At 37.7% G+C, this 26,369-nt stretch overlaps 1 protein-coding gene across 1 annotated transcript in view; it reads right to left on the reverse strand.

The window, feature by feature from the left end:
- Positions 1 to 636: 636 nt before the first annotated feature.
- stk10 (serine/threonine kinase 10) overlaps positions 637 to 26,369 on the reverse strand; it is a 40,066-nt gene continuing 14,333 nt past the window's right edge. Inside the window, exons 3-20 of the mRNA XM_044140340.1 lie at positions 20,777 to 20,825; positions 20,055 to 20,204; positions 17,569 to 17,641; positions 16,008 to 16,202; positions 15,457 to 15,538; positions 11,056 to 11,190; positions 8,809 to 9,138; positions 8,325 to 8,720; positions 5,313 to 5,437; positions 4,696 to 4,819; positions 3,595 to 3,774; positions 3,364 to 3,456; positions 3,145 to 3,274; positions 2,939 to 3,063; positions 2,629 to 2,817; positions 2,409 to 2,534; positions 2,162 to 2,275; positions 637 to 2,034 (exon numbers count right to left, since the gene is read on the reverse strand). Coding sequence (XP_043996275.1) covers positions 1,894 to 2,034; positions 2,162 to 2,275; positions 2,409 to 2,534; positions 2,629 to 2,817; positions 2,939 to 3,063; positions 3,145 to 3,274; positions 3,364 to 3,456; positions 3,595 to 3,774; positions 4,696 to 4,819; positions 5,313 to 5,437; positions 8,325 to 8,720; positions 8,809 to 9,138; positions 11,056 to 11,190; positions 15,457 to 15,538; positions 16,008 to 16,202; positions 17,569 to 17,641; positions 20,055 to 20,204; positions 20,777 to 20,825 — 2,757 coding nt within the window. The 3' untranslated portion in view covers positions 637 to 1,893. The remainder of the gene's footprint in view (positions 2,035 to 2,161; positions 2,276 to 2,408; positions 2,535 to 2,628; positions 2,818 to 2,938; positions 3,064 to 3,144; positions 3,275 to 3,363; positions 3,457 to 3,594; positions 3,775 to 4,695; positions 4,820 to 5,312; positions 5,438 to 8,324; positions 8,721 to 8,808; positions 9,139 to 11,055; positions 11,191 to 15,456; positions 15,539 to 16,007; positions 16,203 to 17,568; positions 17,642 to 20,054; positions 20,205 to 20,776; positions 20,826 to 26,369) is intronic.

A 26,369-nucleotide genomic window follows, 5' to 3' on the forward strand; every position in this document is an offset into this window, starting at 1 on the left:
ATCAAGCCGCACGTTTTGATACCACTTTTGTAGGTTCGAGCCACATTAAGGGTAATAGGTGCATAACAACAGGTTCCTGCCATTGCTTTGCATGGCAGGCCCCAACAAGTTTATGCAAAAACTATTTTGAAGCTTAAAATCATCACATTTACATTGGACTGTTAAACTGAAAAGATAATCACTTATTTTTATGTTCTATAAAAATACATTGACATTTGCACATTGCTCCTACTTTAATCTTCTGTCTTAATTATTGGCTTCACTTTAAATAACGGTCCAATGCAAACATGACATTAGTTTAAAGGTTCAATAATTTGTGATTTGAGATTGGCATTGTGCCAGGGGAACATTTTTTGAAAAAGTTTAGGTTATTGGATGCACACTGTGATCTACTTTAGGAAGAATCCTGACTCAAACCCTCAGAACCCTGCATAAAAAAAATGTGTCTCCCTTTTGCGTTTTATTCACATCTGATCCCCTCTGATACTTTGGTCTATAAGAAAGTACAAGTACTTAAAAATATAAACAAGATTTAAAAACTTCTATTGAATGAAACTATAATATTGAATAACTGTAGGGAATTGATTTCCTTCCAGAAGCATTGAATAAAAAGAACAAATCAGCACTTACATTTTTTTTTTCTTTTTTTAAAAAAGGATTTTATTGAGTTATTTACACCAGTGGTTCCATCTCATAATTTCCATATATACTCACAACCCCTTTCATACAAATAACATTATGTAAACCAAGAAATACATAGATGAAGCAACAGAAATCATCAATTTTAATTAAAGAGAGAGCAGTTAAGCTGTACCTGATTCAGTGCAACTCTGCAGACCAAATTCTGTTTTTGCACTCATTTGTCTTTTTTTTGCAAAAGACTGGAAAATCTAATTTAGGAATTTACATTTTTATATTATTCCTCCTCTTAGTGCAAAGAAGAAAAAAAAAATACTCTAAACTTAGCGACATCCATACAGTATTGCACATTGGTTAGACGCAGTTCATTAACTGCACTAGATATAATTGCACACCTAACATTTAAATCACCCATGCAAAATAATAATAAAAAACATATTTTACTTTGGTTTTGTCAGTTCCCATCCAGTGTAGCTAGTTATACAGTAAAAAAAAAGAAGATAAGCATCACTATCTGATAGATATTATGTCTTCCCTTGTTTGATAAAACTGAGCTAAATAATAATCTGTTCTTTATTAAAAGAAAAAAATGGTTCAATTCAAAAGACTTTGAATTTCCCCTCATATCCCACTTAAGAATTTAAATCCCTCTTTCAAATCATAGTTGTTAAACAGAAATAATACAAAAAGCTTTCAACTTACAGTATTAATTAAGATCATGACCTTTATCAGTAGAAAAATAAATAAGGCGTTGGCAGCTATGTGACAAAAACGAGAGGTTAATGTTAGAACAGTCAAAACAGCTGGGAAGAATTATATATGTAAAAAAACATAGTTAGACTGAAAATAATTTTGATTAGTTACTGATTTGCCAGGACTGAATGCATTCTTTCCACTCATGCAAACTTCCCTGGCTGGGGAACATTAAACATGAAGGGTGCTTTTTATTCTGCTCTGTTTTTTAGATGCAGTTAAAAACTGAAAATTTGGCATCATACCATTCAATTATATGTATATATATAAAAAAAACTAAAGATAAAATAAAAATGTAGCTACAACATAAATATTTACTAAAGCAACATAGAAATCCAAGGAAAGTTTTGGGTTTTGTCATTCCTAATAAAGCAAATGAAACCAGAAGCAGCAGGCATCTGGAACACACACCTGTGCAGTGTGTTCCACACTCCTGGAACACACTGCACAGGTGCATCTACCTGTTGAACTCAGGTAGATGCAACGTCACCGCAACACTGTTCATATGGTGGACGAGTCCAAGTAAGGCACAAACTTGGAGAGTTTGTGGGGAGAGCTGGGGTTTGAATTATCTGTGCTCTCTTTCATCATGAAGAAAGCTTCCTGGTCCCTCTTCTTTGCACTCAGCTCATCCTCAATTTCCTACAAAGTCCAGAGAATATTTTGTCAGAATGTCTCCAAAAACTGAAAACATTTTAACAACTCAAACATTCTGCTTTTTAGAGCTACAAAGATGACTTTATGATGAAATAAAATGGGAAACACTTGCCTTCTTCCTGAGTCTCAGCTGCTCTCTCCACTCCTTCATCTGCAGTGCATGTTGCTCATCCAGATGCTTCAACCTCTGAGTCTCATTCTCTATCAGCATGTGGCACTTTTCATTCTGAAAGACAGAAAAGATTGTTAGTTTGTAATAGGCACACAATTGAAACTGGAATAAAAATACCCTTGACAGATCCCAAAAGATCTGCATGAAAAAAAAAGAAACAATGAGAGGAGAGGGAGCCCTTATCCACCTGCAGCTGCTGCAGCTCCCTGATGTTGCTTTCGCACTGGCCCATCATCTCCTTCAGCTGGTTCTCGTGTTTTTGCTGCTGATGCTGCCTCTCTGCCTTCTGCCGCTTCTGCTCCTGCTGAGAAAACTGAACAGCCACGCGAGTGGGAAGGGAGTGAGTCACTAACAATCCAACTCGTGAATGTTCTGTTGGGCAGAAAGGCCGGCAGAGGCAGACCAACCTGCTTGATCTTTTCTCTTTCCTCTGAGGCGCTGCCCGTCGAATTGATTCGCAGACTCTTCTTGAACATTGTCATGCGAGTCTTTGCCTCGTTACGCTGGATTTTTGGCAGCCGGGTTTTCTCCTGCTGCTGCCTGTTCTTCAGCAGCTCAATCATGCGTTGGTTGTAGGACTGCATATGTTCTTGCTCCTGTAGACAGAAAACATTTACCCAGACTTGAAAAATGTATCAAAAATTGAGCCCCCCTGACTTAATTTGGTTCATTAACAGTAGATGGGATGGTAGGTGGAAATACATCCAGTCCACTAACCTTTTCGTGTTTCTTTAGGAGTAGATGCCTCTGAAGGAAGTACTGGTCTTTCATTTGCTGCTTCAATAGCTGGTGTTTGTCTAAGAGGTTTTTCTCCTCCATGTCCCATAATGTAGCCTCTCGCTCTAATCATGAAATAATCATCATGCTAATTTGTCTAAAATGCACAGGACTTTGGCTTCACTAGTGTTAGCAGCTTACTGTACCTCTGATGAGTTCTTGCTTCTTGTTGAGACATTCTCTCTCAGTTTCTGCGATCTCCCTCTTGTTGTTGGAGAGAATCATTTTCAGTGTTGTATCTAGGAAGTTCTTCTGATCTGCCACAAATTTCTCCTCCTAAAAAAAACAAACATCAAAAAGGTAAGTTTGACAGTTATGAAGTCCTTAAAAAGATTGAGCAAACATGTTGGGATCCTTCAGCTTACCTGTTTCATCTTCGTTTCCTGGAAGAAGCTCATGCGCTGCTTTAAGGTGTCTTTACGCTCACTCCGAGGCATCTTGTCAACTGAATGTTTAACCTAAGCAATACATATTTCAGTTCAGAAATCATCCGGCTGCTCAGTGCTCCAGGTTTTATGTATTTCACTGCTCCATGTTAAATCCTGAATTTTATACAGTGAAATAACTAAAAACAGGGATGTGCAGTTGAATCATACCTCCTTCCTCTTCTGTTTTAGCTGATCCATGAATTTGTGGTATTCTCGGTCTTGCTCTGTTTTGATGCGTTTGGTTTCTTCCTTGAGTTTAACGACGTGTTGTGTCTCTATCTTCTCAATAGTTTGCTTCTGATGTTTCTCCAGATTCTCCAGCTCTGTATCAAAATGCTTCTTCTTGGCCTGAGATGTACCAGAAGGAGACAAACACTTAAAAAATACTGACAGAGCTACAGCACCCAGGAAGAATTCATTCTGTCTGAGCTTTTCAACTTTTTTTTACATTAAAAAGTCATAATCCATGGATTTTTTTCTGTCATAGACCCACAAGCAGATATAAACTATAACAAGTATTTCCACTCAGTGCCTGAGAGTTACCATGATGCTCTATAGAATCACCTATTTGTGTGACTTCATCCATCTAGACATCAAAATCTTGCTTTATGAAAATAGTTTAAAGTCCAACAGATGAAGAGGGAAGTACCTGGGAACTTTAGTTTTATTTTTTTTCTTTACTTTCATTTTTAAGTCTCACAATAGATTAGTATCTGACATGTTTTCCACAACTCTGAAGGTTTCTTATAAGGTGGTCCAGTATTTTACTCCATTTATGTACAACTCTAACCAGCCTGTCCCTCCTCAGGAAGAGTGTTTCCTAAGCATGATGCTGCCACCACCACGCTCTGTTCAAGGGGTCAGTGGTTTGTCTGTCAGCCTAAAGCCAGGTTTGCACCCTCAACTCTTTCCATTTTCAGAAGATGGACTGCACAGTGATCTATGAGATTCCCAAAACTGGGAATATTTTAAAATGGAATGCTTCTCTAAACTTCGGTTTTCACTTTTCAGATTTTTATTTGTAAAATCATTAGAAAACCATGTATCATTTTCCATCTATGTTACATTTATGCTAAATGGTGTTACTTTCTGACATAGATGTTCAATAAAACACCAAATTTTGTTGCTATAGCAACAAAATGCTTTTATAAGGCCCTGTATGCCAAGTCAAACCTTTTACAGTTGATTTCTGTTAATAAACTAATTTAATATGAGGGTTTCAAAATGATTTCCAGAGAAGATTCTGTGTCAGGTTGTAGTTTAGCTCACATGTATTTCCTGGTCAAAGCGTTTCTGAATTTGTTCCTTCTGGGAGTCCAGCTTTCCGTTGAGAACAGCCAGAGCGCGTTGCTCTTCCTTCTGCAGAAAACGGAGCTCACGCAGCTCCTGACGCCTAAACACACACACACACACACACACACGCAAACAGGATATGTATTTTTACAGGTCAAAATGAAAATACAAAAATTTAAATAAACCTTTGAGACCAAGTTGAAAAAATTAAGACAAACAAAACATGACAATGCATTGTCTTTATGTGATTTGTTTCTCCTTTTTTAAAAGTCCTAAACCGATCATAGACTACACTCAGATGCACTTTTGTGTAATGAACACTAGATGGCACTACTGCGTCAAAGATTCATTAACCAGAACATCCACAAAGCTTTATCCAGAGGTGAATACATGCTCAAATTTCAGACTAAAAATGTCTTCAAACTGAAAACAAAGTAAGAAGCAACATTTAAAGTCACTTATCAAAGAGCGATGTGCTTGCTCAAAAATGAATGTACTCAAAATATATTTACAGAAGACCACAGAGCAGCAGGACCTGGATCATCTCATTCATATGATAAGACCTGAACATGGACACATAAAAATGTGTTTACCTCAGAAATCTCATCTCTTCATCTTTCTTCTCATCGTCCCGGATGATCTTTGAGGTGGTCACCTCCAGCTCCACGCCATCCACAACAAACTTTCTGGTTCGCTTCAGGGTCTTGCTGGAAAAGTCCTGATGGTGGATAGACATGGAGGATTTATAGACCCGAGTATGCTAGATGATTTTTAATTTCTACATGCTGTTTCTTAGTGATGACAATAATTCTGGCAGATCCAGAAAATATTTTTGCAACTTTCTTTTTAAATCTAGCACCCACGTAACTCATGAGCTGTGATTTTGTATCATTCATGACCAGATTTGCTTTGGTATGAAACTCAGTTTGAGGTCACATTTACAATGATCTGGCTGCGTTTGTGTGAATTGTGTGAATTTTTTTTAAAGAACCAATAGTGAATCAAATACCAACAGATTTTGAATAAAACTATGGAGAACCACCAGTAAACAGAAAATGGAGTCATCACTGAGTTTTTTTTTTTAAACAGAACTTGACAATTCCATAATTTCCTGAAAAACCAGCCTCTTTTGTTATTTAAATTTTTTACCTGAAACATTTCTGAAATACTGACAGGTCTTAACTTAAACTGTTTTCTCAACTTAAGACACTAAAACACACATTTTATTTAAAATAACGTGTGTGTGTGTGTAATCTTAACATTATCTTTAAAAACAATGCATTGTGTGTCTTAATGGTGAAAAAGGCCTGTGAAAAAAGTCAAAGTGAGGAGGATTCCTATGAGTGATGCTTAAACCAATAAATCTGATATAATTTTCTTCAAGCTAATTAAAAACAACAAACACAAACTTCTTTCAGATCAATGTAATCTTCTGAATGAGTCTAAAGTGTTTACTGTGTGTGTGTTCGGTGTGTGTGCGACAACAAAAGCGTTGTTAAAGTTCCTGTTGGTCGGGTTCTTCTACAACAAGCAGCCAGACTCAATCTGTCAACAATGCAGGAAGAAAGTAAAGCTAAAAAGGTCTCATCTACTGAATGCAATTTGTTTTCTTAGTTTGTGTTTAAATGGAAATGTGGAGCCTCTTGTTAAAAACTAAATACCCTTAATAAAAGACATAAGAGAACAACAATATTAATCAAATGATGTTGTTTAACATTTTTGAAAAACAATCTGAGTTTCGGTTCAACCACACCTCAACACTTGATAGAAAAGTTGTTATGGCAAAACTAAGAATGTGTTGCTTATGATGAATCTCACTGAGACTCTACAGACATATATTAAATGATTAAAATAGATTAATATTTCAGGGTGCAATAAAATCTTGTACACTGTTACAGAACTTTTTGTGAAAGTCACTTCTGTCTGAAGTGACTTTGAGACAGACGTGACTGTCTGAAGTGAAGTCGCTGGACAGTTTTCCAGTCTTCACGGTGACTGTCCAGTCAGATGACCATTGGTTATTTTTATAGGCAATTGATATAAATGAAAGTGTTTAAAGCTCGATATCCTGCTGTATCTGTTAAGGACTCTTATTTTCAATCAGTGAAGGAAGTAGAATTGTTTTGCTTTGTTAACAGAGTCAGATCACAAATTGTTTGGCTCACTGTTAAAATGCAGTACTAATTGCTTTTTGTAATAAAGGTTAATATTTTAGGTTTGTTTTGTGTAAAAAAGTCAAATACATGAGGAAAAAACAAGCAAGAACAACAGTATGTCAGAGGCTCTGTGGTGCCGTTGGAACCTCATTAGATGAGGTATAATCACAAACTCTTTGGAAAACAATGAGGTGAATAAACATACTTAATGCTACTGAAATATAACATCAAGTTATTTTAAGGGTTTTTACACGTTACAATCCAGCAGAGCAAATCCACGTCCAACTGTTCTTCTTATTTTGGTTAATTTGACTTTCGATTTGGACTCCGCCATCACTGTATGACATCAAGTCTCAGCATTCAAAAAACTAAAGGCCTTAAGAAATGAGCAACAACTTAAGTTTTTCTTGCACAATACTTTCAGGGGAACAGTTTAAAACTCTAACCAGAGTCACACAGTCCAGAAGGAAAGCTTTGTTACATCTACAGTGCACTGGCAGCTGAGCCTCCATCAACAAATGACAGCTACTAAACCTCACTTTGTATCCATCTCTTGAGTTTATTCCTTTTCTATTGAGAATTAATTCCATATTATAAAAAGCAAAAGATAAAAGAATAATAATCAGCTAATGTGCAGAGCATATTTTCTCTACATTTCAATCACTGTTGATTTTTTCCATTTCCAAAATATGAACGCCTCCAGATGTCACTACCTCTATAGCATCAATATTCTGTTCTGGAAAATAAATTATGCAGACAGTAGACTTTGAATCTGTGTCTGTCAGTTAGCCTCCAGAAACAACTATGTGACAATGAGCTCCATAGAAACTTCCATTCACAATAGTGAATGTGGGACTGTGCCTACACAAAGGGCACCATTGGTTCCTGATGACTGTGAATGAATGTGTTATATAGATACTTGGCTTCACCAGCTTCTAGTTTAGTAGCTTCCATCTCTTTGGACTGTCAGTGGCTCATTGTTGAGATGAAATCACTTCACTTTTGACAGACTGTAAATGAAGCTTTAATCTGGACCCATGTTGGTGAGGTGTAACATGTGATGTAAACCCGATGGGAGACAGACTATCTTCTGTGTCAGACAGTTAACACCCTCGCCCCAAAACACAACGCAGCACTGTTTCAGTTCCTGGTGAGATGCAGAGAAGAAGTTTTTCCAAGGTGGAGTTTTCCTACAGAGGCACTGAGATCCTTCTGTAAGCCTTTGACTCCTAAATACAGGTCAGAGTAAACACACAGCTCTAAAGCAGGTTGTGTTTTATTGCATCTATTACTATTATGTCTACAGTTTAACGTAAAAGGTTCTCTGGGAAATCAGCTGGTTTGGAATTGATTTTAGTGATGCAGACAATCAGTCTTGCTAATAAAAGTTGCTTCCCAGATAAGATATATGTTAAACATGTTATTGTTTATGTTTTAATTTTTACTCACCCTTACAGGTATGGTGAAGTTCTCCTGTTTACTCAACTTGTTGTCCAGTCCCATGCTGCCCATTAACGAGTTCCGTTGGTGATTCCTTCCGTTGGCTTGTGGCGAGGCCGGCTCCGCGTTCCTTCCTATCGGCAGACGATCTGACATTCCTTTGCTTATTGTGTCGTTGAGGGCATCGTGAGGCTGTGGTACCGGGGAAGAAGCAAAGGATGGGGTGGGAGTGGACCCAGGAGTCATGTTGGGACTCGAGCTTGGAGTGGGTGAGTCTGTGCTGCCAGTCATCCCTTCCTCAGATATATGGAGCCTCGGTAAGTGCTGGTTGATCATAACATCAACTTTTTCTGTAGTCGTCTCAGATGGAGGTGGCTGTTCATTCTCTGGTGTCTCTAAAGCCGCCTGGGGAATTAACAGATGTTATTAATACAAACTTCATCTTAAAATGCTTGAACAAACTACAGGAAATGAAACGGATTTTGCTGAGCACCTTCTCCTCCTCCATTGTGGGGGTAATCTTTCCATCCTCAATGCCAGAGTCTGAGCTGGAGGTCTTTGTTGAGGCCTCGCTCTCAGCTTTGTCAGACTCCAGTGCCTCATCAGCCAGCCGGCGCCCCACCTCCTCTGGATCTTTGTGAGAAATGGCAAATCGTGGCAAGGGGACAGGCACTGAGGTTTGGTGCTCCTCTGCTGGCATGCCAGGCCGAGTCAGTCTCCTGGGTAAAGGTACAGGTGAGGGTGTGGTGGGGCTTGGAGTGTCCGCCGACTGATCTTCATCCAAACTGGTCTGACTCGTCTGGCATGGCTCCTTTTCTGGTGGCTGAAGGAAACAGAGAGGCATTGTTATACATCCGTGAGACGAATCATTCGTGTTTTTTAGGATTTAAGTTCCTAAATGTTAATGTTTTTAACCTTTGCTTCTAGTCCAAATGCTAATGGATGAAGTTATTCATACTTCCTACATCTAGTCAATTCAACTGAACCTTTGACTAAAAGGAATGCTGGCTTTCCTCCTTCATGCTCACTTTCCCTGCGATGGAGATGGCCATCTAATCTCTCCTGAATGCACTAACTGGAAAAAGAGTTCTTACAGTAATTGTTACTCAAGAAGTGATCCTAGATAATCACCTTCTTTGTTTTGGATGAAGCAGAATATAAATTAAAATGAACGGTATTTGAAATTTAGGGTAATTATAAGATCATTGAATATTTTGACTAAGCATTTTATTAATGCCTATTACTGTTTATTAAATTATTTAATCTAGATTTATGAAATATCTTCATATTTCTAGGATCAAGTTATGGCTCTTCTGTGTTTTTGTAATTGGGCAAAAAAAAATGTTCTTGCTTAAAGAGGAGATCAGCAGTACAATAAATATTTATTATATTATTTGTAGAGATACATTGAGAAATCAGCAAATCGTCAGAATCAGATGGTTTTCTTCTCAAAATGTCCTGATTAAAATTCCAACTTTTTTCCCCAGTCAGTCAATTCTCCACAAGAAACCAAAAACAGTTCAGTTAACCAAAACCCATCTTCAGGGTGGAAGTTGTTACAGAAGGAAGTGTAAGTTTCACAGAGATGACTAAACATTCAGAGGAAGGTGTGAGGCACCATTTCAAACTCTTTTCTGTCTGCGTTTATCTAAGCAGCTACTTTTAAAACAGGAGGTGGGGAATGAGCAGAAATCCAGAAGAATACAGCCAAGAGGCCATGTTTTTCCTCTTGAGCTTTCACCTCATCCGTCATGGAACATGCTGGAATTGGAAATGTTGGCACCATTTTTGGAAATCTAAAATAGGCAAAGGTTATCCATTTTCTAAAGGAGGTACATGCAGACATTGATTTTTTTCTGGAACAAATATTTTCAATGCTTGAAACGTTTGAAGATAAAGGAGAATCAAGTAATACTGATATCAGTAGACTTCAGTCATGTGTCTGTAATTGTTAGTTTTTCTACGCTTCAACACATTAACATTGATATAATCCTGTTTGACACAAAGATGATCAGCTGTGTGAAGTCAGAAGTGATCATAATGCAAAACAACTTTTGTAAGCATTTAACTTTAGTAGTGCAAAAAACATCTAAAAAAGGAAAACATTTGTTCCCTGGAGACAAACTGGCCAATGGACTCTTTAGAGGCCTGGGAACTGGTTGATTTAAAGGTCAGTATGGCATCAAAACAATGAGAACCCTTACATAAGTTCACTTCATCTGGAGTGGTGAGACAACAGTCTTTTCCACACAGAAGCAAGGTTAAAAGCAGGCGCCTATATTTAAACACATCTGGGTGTGAGGGAATGCCAGTATTCCGGCTTCTGTTCCTTTGTTTGTGCTGACTGCCCTCTCGTACTCTAACTTTCTAATCTTATGTCCTCTGTGGATCTGTGAACGGTCTCAGAAAAACTAAACAAAACCCATCAGCGTCGGGAATGTTTACCAGGAGAAAAAAATGCAGCTTGACTGGAATAACCAGTAAAATAAAACAACAAGCAGGTCTGAAGCACAACTTCTGGGCTTTCGGGGGGAGGTAAGCATGTTCACTTTGTGTCAACATAAGCCTAAACGTCAGCATGAAGACAAAACAATAGCTGTGTTGTTGCAGAAAATTTTACCAAATCTCATTTATACACTATTGGATAAATGCTTTTTACCTTCGAGGAAACACTCCTCACTTCTTGTTTTGGAAATAAAACACTGGCAAAGACTAAACTGACAGAACAGAAGTATGGTACCTCAATAAGATCCATTGTGTCGTCGTCCTCTCCTTCCTCTCTATTGTCTTCGATTTCCTCCATGACCTCAGCTTTGGCCTCGGCCACCAGCTCCATCAGTGGACGGTTGGAGGTCACCGTCTTCACAAAAGGGTGCTGTGGACAGAGAGCAATGATGAGCTCTTTAAAGTGATAATTCATTGAAGACATTTCTGACAAACAAGCACACTTATGCTGTAAATGCCAGTTCAAAGTGACAGAACTCACAAGGCTCACAGTCACCACAACAAAGAACAGGACAGTTCTCCTCGCAGAAGCTGGATGAGTTATCCAAGGAAATGCTCTCAAAAAGGTCCACTGGGACAATTTTTAAATTCAATAGCCTTTCCTTTTAGGTCCTAAGTCTTTTAAGTAAACATTTATTGAGTTGAACTACAGTTTTATAATAAAGAGTGTCAGAGTACTGCCTCATGCTGTATGCACAAAAATATTTTACATTAAAAGTAATTTAAGTTATTTGAAGTTTTCCACATAATTTCTTCATGTTGAGAAAACAGATTGGTTAATTCAGATGAGTTTAATATATTAGAATTTTCCTTTATCCGTTTCCTAACTTTTGAAGATCAATATACATCAATCCATCTGACACCACATGGTTTGTGCTCTGGTCTCAGTCACTTTGAAGAGTGGTCAACAGAAATGTGTTTCATCATAATCACAACCAGGGTCAAAAGAAAATGCATGAATTACTAAGTAAAGATTCTTATGCAGTTTGATGAATCTAAAAAACATGTAAAGTGGAAATAATTAAATACTGTGATACTCTCAGAAGAATTAGTGATTTAGATTTCCACCCTGTGACTTCAGGCAAATTATTTTTCAGTTATTCAGCCTGAGATCATGCATGTTGATTTTTAAGGCATGTTTTGGAGGGCAATGCATGATACTCATACATATCGTACTCATAGGTTTATGTTACAGCTGAATTATGCATAATCAAAAAACTAAAATCAAAAAAGGTAAAACTTTAATTGTCTTTACTTGATAGTGATTCTGGTGCATCCTGGCAGACTTTAAAATGTGTTCTGTAAATTAGATTAAATCATTTCTTTTTCACTCTTTCAAAGATTTAGAACCTGTTTTGAAAAATAAGTTCAGTCTTTGAGTTTATCATGTGATCATTAAAAATCAACACTTATTTAACTGAAAACATAACGAAAAATGTGAATCATTCTGGAAAAAGAATAGAATGAATAGAAAAATACTTTTACTAGGACGCCACTGCTAAAGGAAGGCTGCACAACCAACAGCCAGCACACACCAGGCAAAGCAACAGAAAACTCTTTCTGTAGTTGAAAAGCTTTACTCCCTGAAAGTTTTATTGTGATGCTGCTGCTGATGCAGCATCACAATAAAACTCTCTCTGATGCTATTGTTCAGAACAGAATACAGCTTAATTGCAGTGCAAAGAAGATAAAAAGTTAAATTAGAAAGGTAAATGCTGCAGTCATTCATTATTCAGTGACTTTGTACTTGAGGGTAATTTAATTGGAACAGCTGACAAAGGGGGAAAAGGCTGCAGGCGGTGCTGGACCATGCAGTGTGTAGACGCTTGGTTTTCACGCGCTGTTGTGCACCATCACACTTGTTTATGTGCAGGCTTTGTCCTCAAGAAGTGCATTGGGCTCCGGCTCAAATGACAAACAGCAGTCAGCTCCTGTCTAATGGCCAGCACACACACTGAGTGTCGTTCTGTTCTAAAGCTGCCACTGCACATTTGAACTGGCTGCCTCAAGTTGAAAAGTTTTATTTAAGAACAAAATGTAAGAAAATCATATGCAATCATTCTTACTTTATACATCTTGGTTATGCAATATATATGCTTTTGACACACTCACAGGAAGATTATCTTTATGAGCAATAAACTGTTGCATTACCTAAAGCAGGTTTATGCATTCAAGAGGCATTTCATGACTGGCAGGTTCCACATGTCAGGACAAAAAGACCTCCACGTTTGGAGAGCCTTGTCCAAACTTTAAAACAGACCAAGTTTAAAGTATTCTACACCTAATAATCTACAGAACTAAATATTAGCAATATTTGAGTCTAATAGTTCGACATGCATGGCTTGAGAAATGATAAGTATCAGGTGTTTCTAACAAATACCTGCTGTCTATCTGTGATTCTGTCACTGTATGCTAGAAAATTTTTATCCAAAACAACGAGTTTATGTTCCTCACTGCTCTCTTCAGCTTCTGTGAACAACATGCAATCTGTCAGTGTACACCTTCCACCATGCTGTTCCCAAGTTTATAACTACTGTCAAAGTGTAAATTGTATTTTTCTCTCCAACTTACAGTTCTGCACCTACCAGTTGTCTGCCAATACATGATGACCAAAAACTCTTCAGAAAAAAATAAATTTCTTCAACTTTTAATAATAAAGTAATGCAGAACTGATAGGCCAAGACTAGCCTTTCTTTTTTTAAAATACTGCACTATAATTTACTTTCCATCTACTCCTTTTCACTGTGCCTGACTCAAAGCGGATGGAGCTTGACATGCATGGAGTGAGAAGGTCCAACATGAACAATATGGCCCATTGGGTTATATGCATGCAGTTACCTTTGAATTATTCAGGGAAAAAAAACGAGTTTCTAGTAGCAGTAGGTCACTCCTCTGGTTTTTGCAGGGTGGCTCAGCTATTTTCTGGTCTGAGGTTATAATCAGGTTTAGATTGGGGTCAGGGAAATTTTTTATTTTAGCCTAAGTAACCTAAAGTAAAAAGAAAAAGGTCTGGAATTTCTGTCAGAGTAGACTGCTTCATTTCTTACTACTCTACATAATCAACATTGACTACTTTTCTTTAGGGATTGTTGTATCTACAATAAAAACACATTATAAAATTTAAAAAGATTATGCACACTATATAAAATGAGAAACTCTGAGGGAGGAGGAGCTGCTTGCATCGTAGGGAACACCAGTCATCCAGATGGTCTGCAGCCAGCCACAGAGTCAAAGTGACGGATAATGTTTCATGATGTTTTACATACATTCTTTACAAGAAAACATGTGGGATAGTTAAAACAAGACCAGAGTTAAACTGATGATTTATTCCCATTTCCCATGAAAAGCTTCATGACGCTGACTTGTAACCTTTCATTTATTTCATAATCAAGTATCTTTATAGTTCAATCTGCACTCCAGACGCCGTTATCTATGATTCATCCCAATTTCCATGAAATCACTCCAAATCTCTTCTGTTTATCAAAGATGTGGGTATCTGAATTGGAGAACGTAACCTAAAACTTGTCTTAAACTACCATAATTCCCAATGGAGTGACATCACCGGACAATACCACCTTCACCATGTAAGCATCCTAAAGCGTTGGGAGCAGAAGGCCCGATAAACATCTAAGACGTCCAGCAGTGGACCAAAAAGCTGCACCACACCCGTCTCTTTCCCCTTGCAGGAGAACAGACAGAATTCCCGTCGGGCCTGGGTCTTGGATTTTTCATCTCTTCCTCCCACTAATTGACATACAGAAGGTGGTCCTGCCCTACTGCTGGCTCACAGTGGGCCTGTAAATAGCTGGCATTCCCCTCCTCAGCTGTGGGGTGCAGCTGAGGAGGGGAATGAATCTCAACTGATGCTACCCTCCTTTAATCCACACCCATCTTTATGTTTCTCTGATTTTCTCTACTTATGATTTTGAAAACAGGAACTTTGACTAACAGAGAGAATCTGAGTTTGTTTCATAGGAAAAGTATTTCCAACCCGTTCTAATTATTAATACAGGCACATTTATTTGAGTTGCCATTCACTACAAGTAATTGGTTTTGTAAAGATTTAATCTTAAAATTAGTACAACCATTTTTAGCACATAAATAGTATTAATCCGGGACGCGCTCCAGTGGCGTAGCGGGTAGCGCGCCCCACGCCTGGAGGCCCTCAGTCCTCGACGCGGCCGTCGCGGGCTCGATTCCCGGACCCGACGACATTTGCCGCATGTCTTCCCTCCTCTCCTTCCCCCTTTCCTGTCAGCCCACTGCTGTATAAGGGACACTAGAGCCCACAAAAAGACCCCCTGGTGGGGAAAAAATTAAAAATAAAAATAAAAAAAATAAATAGTATTAATCCTCTCTTTTAAGCAGTCATATTTGTTGGCACCGCTGATAAACACATGCCCTAAAAAGGGATTTTTCTTTATAAATGCAACATTTAATTATCTTTGTTCAGTTAGAAAAATAGAAACAATCATCAGTTTATTGGATATTTTTATCATTGCATTTATATTACTGAACTTGACTCTGTTCAGTCAGGATAAGAAAAGAACAAGGGCAAAATTATGGCATATGCTTAAGTGCAACCTTGCATAATCTTTACTAGATTGTAACTTTGCACACTTTTATTGCTCCTTACCTCTAACAGCTGTGCTGCACTGGGGCGACTCTCTGGGTTCTTATCCAAAGCTTTCCTCAAAAAGTCATTAAAATCCCTCGACCTAGAGCAAAAACATAGAAACAGCTTCGGTTAGTAAGAAGAGGGGAGATAAACGGCAGAAGAAAGGTGGTTGCAACACAACAAAAATCTGAAGAAGATGCATGATGTTGACCCAAGCAAATCATTCCTTCACAGATATCCACTAAGTGTGATGACTCAGCAACTTGTCACTGATAACTGCAATAAACTTAGATACAACAGAACATTAAGACTCATAAAACTGACAGGAATAGATACGGCTTGGCATCTGTGTAAGCCCCGCCTCTTCGGGACGTTGTTGTTGTACTTTCCACTGTAGGTGGAGATTTCAGAGATTTCGAAACAAAAACAAGCAGGAAGCTTTTTACTGTTAAAAAATACAATCACATATATTTCTGGTTCCTCCTCCAGGCTGTTTACTTCCTTAACACTGGAAGATTAAAACAATTTTGAGGTTTTATATTCAGACTTTCCAGATTTGCTATCATTACCATTTACTAGGCTGATCCAGGGTTGGGGGTTCTGACTTGGCGACCTTCAGCAGGACCCTCATTGGGTTGAGCTCATGGTGAGGGGGTTCGATTTGTGCAAGCTCGATCAACGTGATTCCCAGAGACCAGATGTCTGCCTTGTAGTCATAAGGAGCGTCCTTCATCGTCTCGCACATCACCACCTCTGGAGCCATCCTGGAGCAAGCAAATCAAACATTCATCACTGGTTTCCTTTCATAGCGCAGCAACGTCTAAAAACATAATTCCACCTGGCAAAAAAAGAAGCAATTCTGCAACCAAGCAGCAGATTTGATTAAACTTAATTTAGAAATGAAATAAAACTGAAGAGTGAAACGTTTCTCTTCTTAGACAAAGTAAGAACCAAAATTCATTTTAAACAGCACCAATGTACAACATGGATTTCCAACTACGTCTTAATATGAACTGCGCTGGTTCTCTTATCAGCCATCATCAATGGATCATAACCTGCACTAGTCATTGATTAACAGCTGCAACAAATATTCACTTAGAGGATCACACCGTAGAACAAGGTTCATGCAGAAACTGTTCCTGGTTCTCAAACAGAGAACTGCAGCAGCTCAAAGAGAACTACTGAGATGATTCATTTTCCAATCAATATTAAAGAAGTGCTAAAATTTAAGCATTTTTTATTTCATCTATCTTGACTGATTTAAAGTTTACCTCAAAAAGGAAGAAAAAAAAGATATTTCAAAAGTTATTTGAGTTGAAAAGTTGGTCATTTTTAAAAATGATCCACCTAGGCTTTTTTTTTTTTTTTTGGTCATTTGCTGTCAACCAAAAATGATTCTTGACATAAGAAGATTATTGACAAACTATTAATTCATACTTTATTTCCTTTAAAGCTCAAACATTTGCATGCACTGTGTAAGTACAATGCAATGCACTTTTCAATACATACATCTCATGGTGAAGAGAGCAGCAAAATGATCACAGTAACAGGTTTTAAAGAGGATAATAAACCCTAAAATATAAAACTATGAGATCTACTAATATTTTTTTCTGTTTTGTTGTTGCTGGTTAGACGTTGAACCCTGAATTTTATGAGCTAGTCGTTTAAAATTTGGATTCATTACTCTGACTGTGGACATGAGTATGGTTAGGAGAGAAGCTACTCTGGTGTCAAAACTTCCTGACTCAAAAGCATCAACACACATCTGGTCTATAAACACAAATGTCTAAGTCACTTCCATGAAATTAAAAGATAACATCATCAGTTACATTTCAAAGGAATTTTTTGAGGTGTTATAATTTTAGTGCCTATAACTCTTCTCAAATATTTGTTTCTCTTTTTTTAAGAAATGGTGAAATATATACTGTACTTCTAGGATTAAAGAATTTCTCTTGTACATCTTTCCTAGGGATTTGTGGAACTTTGTTAGAAGAGGCTGTTTTAAAGAACTAAGTTTTAACATGTTTGCAAAGCATTTAACATAATGTATGAAACAAGAGCACACAAGCTTCTCAAATGATATTTGATATTCAGAGTTCCTCTGCTCTGTTAAGATGCTGAGTGTCTTACCAGTATGGCGTCCCAATGAAAGAATCTCTCCTCTGCAAGGTTTTTGTATTTTTAGCAGAGACGCCAAAATCCGCTGCAAAAAGAGAAGAATGAAGGAACAAATGAACATAGCTATAGACAAATAGTAAATCTAAAGTTGTCATGAATTCCTTGGAGGAGAGAGAAAATCATATGATTGAATTTATAGTCTGTTTTCCATACAAAACCACCCCAATTCCCTGAAAAACCCTAAGATTACAGGGCTACTATGTTCCCTGATTATTACTGCTTTTCTTCTATTTTTTTGAGTTTATTCACAAGAATGTGGCACAGTCAGAGAACAGAAATGTTTGGCAGAGGCCTTCAGAGTCTGCACAACAGGGTTTCTCCTTTAATTACTCACATGTTCTATTATAGGGCCTGAAAAGGCTCACAGCATTTTACACATTGCAGTTTAAAGAGCCATGGACCTTCCTGTCCTGCCAAACAAATACTCTGAAGTGCTGTATTTTCACACTCTTTCATGTTTCACAATACTACTGATATAATTGTTGGGTATGTTCTTTTTGTTTTTAAAATATCTTTTTGTGATAGACATGCATATCATGGTGATTGATTGATGTAAATATGTATAGTTTTACTAATTCTGACATACAAGCCTTCATAATGATCTAGCAAATAAAATCTCAATCAAATCCAACAAAGATGGTGATTGTTACAAAACATGAATAGTTTCAACAGGTATAAATATTTTTGAAAGCGACTATAGATGCAGATTAATTACTGAGATCTGCTGCATAAGTTTAATGTTGTGTTCCACTGGTACATTTTGATGCACTCAGTTGACCTCAGAAACTCTTAATTGCTGGCTTGTTTGAATTAACATGTAGCTAGATAAGTATGGAGACTGTAAATGTGTCTATGTCATGACATAATGAGCCTGAAGAGGCAACTCCCAGTGATTAAATCTAACTGTGGCTGCACTGGGGAGGAATGTTGGGCACTGAGTTTGGCTCAGTGAGACCAGCATGACTGACAAAATGATTCACTGGTAAGATTTTTTTTTTTTAAATCAAAACAAAACCAATACTAAAGCTGGTTCCAGGAGGAAATGACACACATTATGAGTTCTCACAGCTCCACTTCTTCACTCAGTCCTGCAAAAATAAATCCTGGTATTTAAAACAACAAGTAAATCTGTTGTGAAGTTGGATGCAAATGCTGACCTCCTGAACTCTTACAGCTTTTTGATGCAGCATTTTGTTCTTTTCTGAAAAATCATGTTTTAATCCAAAACACACTAGCCTTTGGGTTGGGTCAACAACCTCTGCTGTGCGATGTGGAGAATGTGAAGAACTCTTCAAAGAGTCAATATAGGAAACATTCTCAGAATGCAGTTTTCCCACACAATGCTCTCTTATGATTTTCTGGCAGTGCTGCAGGAGGGGTTGCAGCTCTGTATGTGTGTGTGTATGGGCGTGTGCATGTGTGTGTGGGGAGGGCGGGAATCTGAAGATAATAGTCCATGTGTAGCAAGAATTTGGGGTTTCTGTAGGAATTCCTCTCACACTTGTGTAACTTTGCAAGAGTTCAGCATAAAATGTAGCAAAGAAAAGAATCTTTTTCTAAATAAACTATTAATATCAAAATACATTTTTGACATCTTTGCCATGTTACAAAAACAAACTTCAATGTATTTAATTCGGATTTTATCTGATGGAATAACACACATAATATGAGAAAGAAGCAGCCGAGAGGCCCGGATAACTCTGAAGGAGCTGCAGGGATCCACAGCTCAGGTGGGAGAATCGTAACAGTGCAGCACTCCACAAATCTGAGCTTTATTTATGTTATGTGCCATTTGCCAGAAGACATGCAGAGAACAAGACAAATGTGTAGACAAATGCGATACAAGCAAATCTGAACTTCCTGCCCTGTATGGTGGGAAACTGACATTGCACATAATCCCTGATTACACCATCCCCACCATAGAAGTGTTGGTGGCAGCATGGTGCTATGGGAATTGCCATCTTCTGCAGGGAAAGACATATTTCTTAGAATTGGTGGGAAGGAAAGGAGGAGCTAAATACATAATCTAACACCAGGCTAAGGATCCATGCAGAAAAACAGCCTGAAATATGTAACTGTTGCTTGAAACACAAAACCAAAACCCAGATCTAAATCTACTCAGCAAAACTTGAAAACTGACATTCACAGACATCCTCCATTTAATCTGATGGAACTAGAGCTTTTTTCTCAAAAAAGAATGGGCAACACTTTTTAGTTTCTTTAAAATTACACCTTAGCCTAATTTGTGTTGGTGTGTTTTAAAAATGTCTGATAAGTTTGAGGTTGTAATGTGACAAAAAGTAGAAAATATACCAACATTTTGCTTGCAATGGGCATCAAAACGTTGCCACTTGGCAAAACAGTGAAAAACATATTGATTTCTAGTATTACGCAAATGACCAAACTAACATTGAAAGGAGCAACAATGGAACCCTTACCCAGTTTGATGTCCCCTTCCAGGGTGAGGAGGACGTTGCCAGCCTTCAGGTCTCTGTGGATGATCTTCATATGGTGGAGGTAGTTTAGAGCCTCTAACATCTGCCGACAGACGACTCTGATCTGTGGCTCAGTTAGTCCACGATCCAACTCTAACAAACGGCAAAGGAGAAGAGATACACAGCTTCACTATAGAGCAAAGACCAGAAGTAAAAATAAAATGAAGCAGCTTTCAGACCTGCAGGGAGACCTTCAAAGTGTATATGTAACCTGTGAACTATCATGATTAAATTAAATCGTGAGGACTGAGCTACTGTGCTACCATGGGAGAAAACATCACAAGGTAAACCTGTGATTTCAGATCAGATGGTGTTGCTGGATAAGTAATGCTAGATTAGAAAAAAAAAATAAAGATGTCACACATTGAAGTCAGTGGAGGCCCACAGACTTTATTCTGCTTTGTCTGTGTTTGGTTAGCCTCACAGAGCTGCACACTGGGTTATTAGGAGGGGAATTATCCAATGAAAACAGGCAGAGGGGGTTTCCCACACTCAATGACCCCCAATAAGTCTGACTGTGTTGAGCTATGCAGTGCCAGAGATTAATTTAAATATTATTATTAATACAAGAATAAACATGAAGAGTAGCTACAATAAAACGTTTCTACTGAGAGATCAGCACAGGTGAGAAAGGTGGAGCCTTAAAAAGAACACAGAGGGTTTACCTAGCATGTTAGCATCCACAGCACCTCCAGCGCAGAATTCAATCATAATCTGTGAGAGGAGAGATAAAGTTTGACTAGATGCACACAAACAGATTTCATACAGCAAAACTAAGAGGAACATTTTAGTCAAGCATTTCCATTGGCCTGTGACTGAGTGACAGAGGAAACTGGACCAGGAGGGACATCCAGACACCCCTGAGACATGACCCATGACCCATTTAAACATAAATTTGTTTAAATGTTGAGAATATGTCAGGACACGGTGCTCAAACAGGGAATTAAAATTTTATACAAAAAACATGACATGAATAAGTCCAGGCTTCTGTTTGTCTGACCTCCTCCAGTGTAGAGGCTTTTGCTTCAGTGTAGTTTGAATTTTTTGCTGCTTTAATTCCAGTTTCTTTTTTGTTTCATTTCAATTCTTTAATAACTACATTGATTTCATTTGTGTTTTAAATTATTTTTTTATTTTTTCATTTTACACTAGCACATTTAAAGCACATTTGAAAAAATGTGCTTTAAATGTGCTAGTTTTTTCAAATGTGCTTTAGAAATTTTATCTTATCATCTAGGGACAAAATATAAATTATGAAACACTTTGGATTAATTTTACAGCCGTATTGTTGCATTTAGACTCAAGTGTGTGATGAAGGTTTTTATAAGAAGCTCATGTTTTAACCAAAAAGCAAATAAACTAATATTGTTTTGCAAAGTATATCTATCATATATGTACCTATGTACATATATGTTGGTGTGTAAGTATAGAATATAACTTTGATTTCCAGTGCCCAGAGATCAAACCTAGGTAAATATGGTACATACCTGTGAAGTGATCTACATGCTATGGAAACACTGTCAAAGCATCAGTGTGGCACAAGGAGTGGCGTTTCAGCCAAGCCTAATAAAAGCAACAAAAGTATGTGTGATTCGCTGAGATACACCAAAACCAGAAACGGGATCCAGAATCATCACTGCTCACACTTGTCACGTGCAAAAACAAATTTGAAGGTAGTCAATGTAAGTCAAACACAACAACTGGTAGAAACTACACTAAGATATAGCCTATATGTTTTAAAAGGAAGCTCCTATGTATTACAAAAAAGGTAAATTACTAAAACTAATAATAATAATAATGTACATGTGAAAGTTCCAGTCTATTGGGTCTTTTTGGATTCCCATCGTTTCATCTTGAACCACCTTCAGTGGAACTTCAAAGGAAGTTTTGATATTTATTCACAAGGTGAAATGTATGAACTGTAAGGAGATGAATGATGGTGAACTAGGAGAGATGGACTTTTTCTGGATTCCAGTTACCTCTAAAGTTTTACTTCAAGGGATGTTTTTTCTCTCAACCTCAAATTTTGAAGTGTCAACTTCTAAATAAAATGAAATTAATATTTACATTGTGTCATTAAGATGCTGTACCACCGGATTTTTCCTTTAAACCTTTTGTGTTTGTGAGGAAGCGTGACACAATCAAAGTTATAAAAAGCATGAGAACAACTGTGGTAGAAAATTTTTTAAATTCTTAGCTTGCCATACCACCCAAGCTTTAAATCTTCTGTTTCTTCAATGCAAGGAGCAGGAAGAAAGATTGCTACACATATAATTTTTATTTTGGTCGTCCCCACCCAGAGGAATTCAGGGTGACGTGCTGCTCTCTGGACAAGAATGTGTCCCAACTGGTCAAGCTGCTTGCAAAGCATACCCACTGTGGGTGGAACAGCAACTAAACCTTTCTCTGAGATTTACAGGAAAACCTAAAGTTGAGCAAATGGGAGATTGTATGTAAATTGTTAACCGCTAGTAGGATCCATTTAATGTGCAGGATCCATTTTTTATTTGATATCTGCTACATGCAACAAGTCACAGTTACACTAAAAGGTCGGTAGAATTTAATGTTTCGCTAAATTTCTATTTCTTCTTTTTATTTGTAAATGTCTCTTTTTATGGTTTATGTTTTAAGGCATCTCTGCAGGGTTACAGACATTTAGAGCAGTAAAATAAAAAGGGCAGACTTTGCTAACTCTGCATTGTCCACAATTTCACCACTTAACAGCTTCACAGTGATTTCCCACCTAATTTCTTCTGAGGTGAAAGAAACAAAGAAAGGCCATTGACCAACAAAGACCTTCTTTAAAACTTGCAATCAAGAATAAAAAAATATGACAACACAGCACAAAGTAAATCCAGAGACTCACAGTAACAAAGTAATCCTTTGCTGCAATGCTGACACTGTTCAGTGAACTGTGTTTTCTCAAAAGGTCTGAAGCTAAATGTTTCTAAAAGTGCAGAAATTGGAGCCAACTATCCACCAATTTGTACTGAGACCTTCTAAGATCACACAAATTAAAGAGAAAGTGCCAAATTGCAATACTGATACTCAATAACTCTGTTCCATCTGTACATGACAGCTAACTAAACCAACTTTAAGGATTTGGTAAAAAGCTAATGATTTTGTTCTGTGTTCTGACCCCAACCTCTGGTTGTGATATACCAAGGGTTTTTCTCTTTGACTCAAGCTTTTCTCTATCATGCCAGACCAGAGCATCATCCACATGAGTGCAAGCAGAGCCCCAATCTCTCCAGCTAAACATTACTAATACACAAAGTTAATTAACTCCTTCAGTCAGGGCAGAGACTGACCCTTGACCTACAGGGTGCAAATCACCTTTTTAATCTTGAGAATTGGTGTTTGGTACAACAACTCTTTCTGTAGTAACAGATTATATAGAAGCAACTTTTAACAATACTTTAAGTATTGACAACTTTTTGCATTGTAAACATATATATTAAAACATTTCTCAAAAGGCTTGAATTCAACAGTGAAGGCAACAAGAGTTAGGCTGTGAGGCTGGACTTCATCTTACAGCAGACAAGAATAGTCTGCAGTAAAAGTGACTCCAATTTACAAAGATGATCACTAGTGGGAGATAAACGTAACTGTTTTCATCCTAGAGTTTGTTGAAATGTCAAAGGAGGGACAGATCTTTAGTTTCGAAATCAAAGCAAAACTCTGGAGACAATTTTAACAATGAGGACTGATGGAGACTTAATAAAACTTTTATTTGGTTTTGATTGCCTTCAGACTGCATCTTGTAATTTTGACCATTATTGTATAAAATGTGGGTTATACTGAACAATCTCTCTCAGGCAGCAAAAGACTGAATTTGTTTTGGTGTCATCAGTGCGTTAACTGATGTGCTCTTGTTTGTGGTTCTGCCGTTGTTCTCTACCTTTTCCACTGTCCTGCTCTTCTCCTCCATCTTCCTCCTCTCTCTGTTTTTTCTTCTATGCTTGCTGATGTCAGCACCATGTTAAAGTCCTTATTTTTCTCACACTGTTGGGGAACGCCACTTCGCTTGCTTCAAGATCAGATTGTTTCCTGAGGCAGAACAAACAGCTTTTTCTCCTCTTCCTTTCTCTCGACATTCTCACATGAGGTGGAAAGCAGAACGGGTGGGTCCATATTAAAGTCCAGAAGTATACCCTGCCCAGCACACCCAGCTGCAGGGTAACTGAGGCCTCAACTTAAAATTAACATTTTCACAGATCATAATAAGTTGTCAGACTTTTGCTAAATCAACAATGTCAAGTCGTGTTGGTATCTGAAAACAACTTAGAAACAAGGCAGTGAAGTAAAAGCTGCAACTCTAATTCAGACACACAAACCCACAGGAAGTGTGTGGTTTAAATGCAACAAAGAGGTGATGTTTGTATATCTGACATACCAGTATAAACTGTTTGATGGGGAAGGTTTACGTTCAATACTCTGGAATTTCAGCTATGACCAAAACTCAATGCAGCTGTATGTGGAGGTACAGCTCAGGTCGTGTCTAACATCCAGATCAGCATTGAAAGGTGTTTCATTAGTGTGGTTTTGAAAGTTGCCATAAAGGTTTTGATGGTTTTTTTTCAGTATTCAGAAATGATTCCAGAGTATGCTTGCAACAACTTTGTCATTACTGTGAATCCGCTGTGAAAAGGAAAGGTTTTTTTCTCGCAAAACTTCCTTTAAAAATGACTGTCATTTATTATACAGTAAATGTGTCTTTGAAAGGAAACTACTGTAAATTTCACCACTTCTCTTCTAGTTATCAACTACAATAAATTATGAAAATCAGGTCAGCCAAACTCAGAACATATTTACGTGTGGGAATTTTAATCTTAAGATGTAATTATGGTTCATCTGCTGACAGCTCAAATGATCGACATCGGGTTGGATGTAGGTCTGTATGACCCACATGCCGATGTTCTCCATCAGAATGTGCAGAACACCTGAATTACAAACAGAGTAGCAGCCATCTATGACTCAGTTTTTCTATGTGAGATAATGCAACAGCAAAATAATTAAGTTGCAAAATAGGGTGCTGCATTGCTGCAGATCTAAAGTCGGGTTGAAATGAGCCTCCATGGATTCTCAGGCACAGTGACTGCAGGGCAGTATCCACCATGCAGCTTTATTAAATGAGATAAGCTGAAGGTTTAATATCAATTATGTGGACACAAAGACCTGGATACTCTGTCATCCACATGGGAATGCATCTCAACATTTATTTTACTTAAAACGTCAAATGATAAAATCATTGAATATAAAATCACACACACAACCTCTTTTGTGTTGCGTCTATGAAAACCCATCAATGAGCATCGCACCATTACTGCATTTAGGGAAATGTTTAATGCTTTAGTGGAAAATTTTTTATTTGTTTATTTGGTTCCTCCAAAAAAGGAAATTCTGCTCATTGCTATCTTTAGACTTGACCCTGTAAAGCAGTTCTTCAGATAATGCAAGGTTGTGTCCCAACATGAGGTCACCATTATTTGTTTTGGCCAGTGGGAGGATTACAAGAACGGTTTCATCTGGACTCAAAGTGAGTGTGGAGATGAGGAAAGACTGAAGAGCAGAAAATACTTGAGGGAAATTGATCTTTCTTGCAGTAACATCAGGGTGAGGATGGGGTCATCTCTGAAACATTACGTTACCCTGGGGATGGACTGCAACTCCAAAACATAATTTGAACTTTTCATATGGTCTTTAGACAGAAATTGACTCAAGGTGAGGTGAAGCAGCAAAAGAAACAAAGCTTTCTCTGAGATTGTGATTTTATGTGAAAGAGCAACAGTTACAAGTATGGTGCAGTATCTATTCATCTGACACCCCTAGTTAAAATCCAGCACAACCAGTTGCCTTCAGAAGTTACCTAATAAGTCAACAAAGTCTACCTGAGTTTAATCTCAGTATGAATCTGCGTGTCCTGTGAAGGCCTCAGAGATTTGTTAGAGAACATTGAAATCATCATGACCATGGGACCCATCAAACAAGACAGAACTCTAAACGTCTGTTACAGAAAAACAGCCAAGGCTTGGAAAATCTCCTGAAGCAGTTTTCAATCAATCATCTAAAAATGAAAAGATGGTATTTCTGCAAACCTAACAAATGATGGCTGCCCACCAAAATTTAAAAGTCAATTTATCAGAGAAGAGGTCTAGGGTTACTCTGGAGGAGCTGCAGGGATCCACAGGTAAAGTGGGAGAATATTTTGACAGGACAACTATTACACATCTGCTGAAAAATATGGCTATTATGAAA

The sequence above is a fragment of the Gambusia affinis genome, linkage group LG15 (genome assembly GCF_019740435.1).
Source record: "Gambusia affinis linkage group LG15, SWU_Gaff_1.0, whole genome shotgun sequence".
Lineage (NCBI taxonomy): Eukaryota > Metazoa > Chordata > Actinopteri > Cyprinodontiformes > Poeciliidae > Gambusia > Gambusia affinis.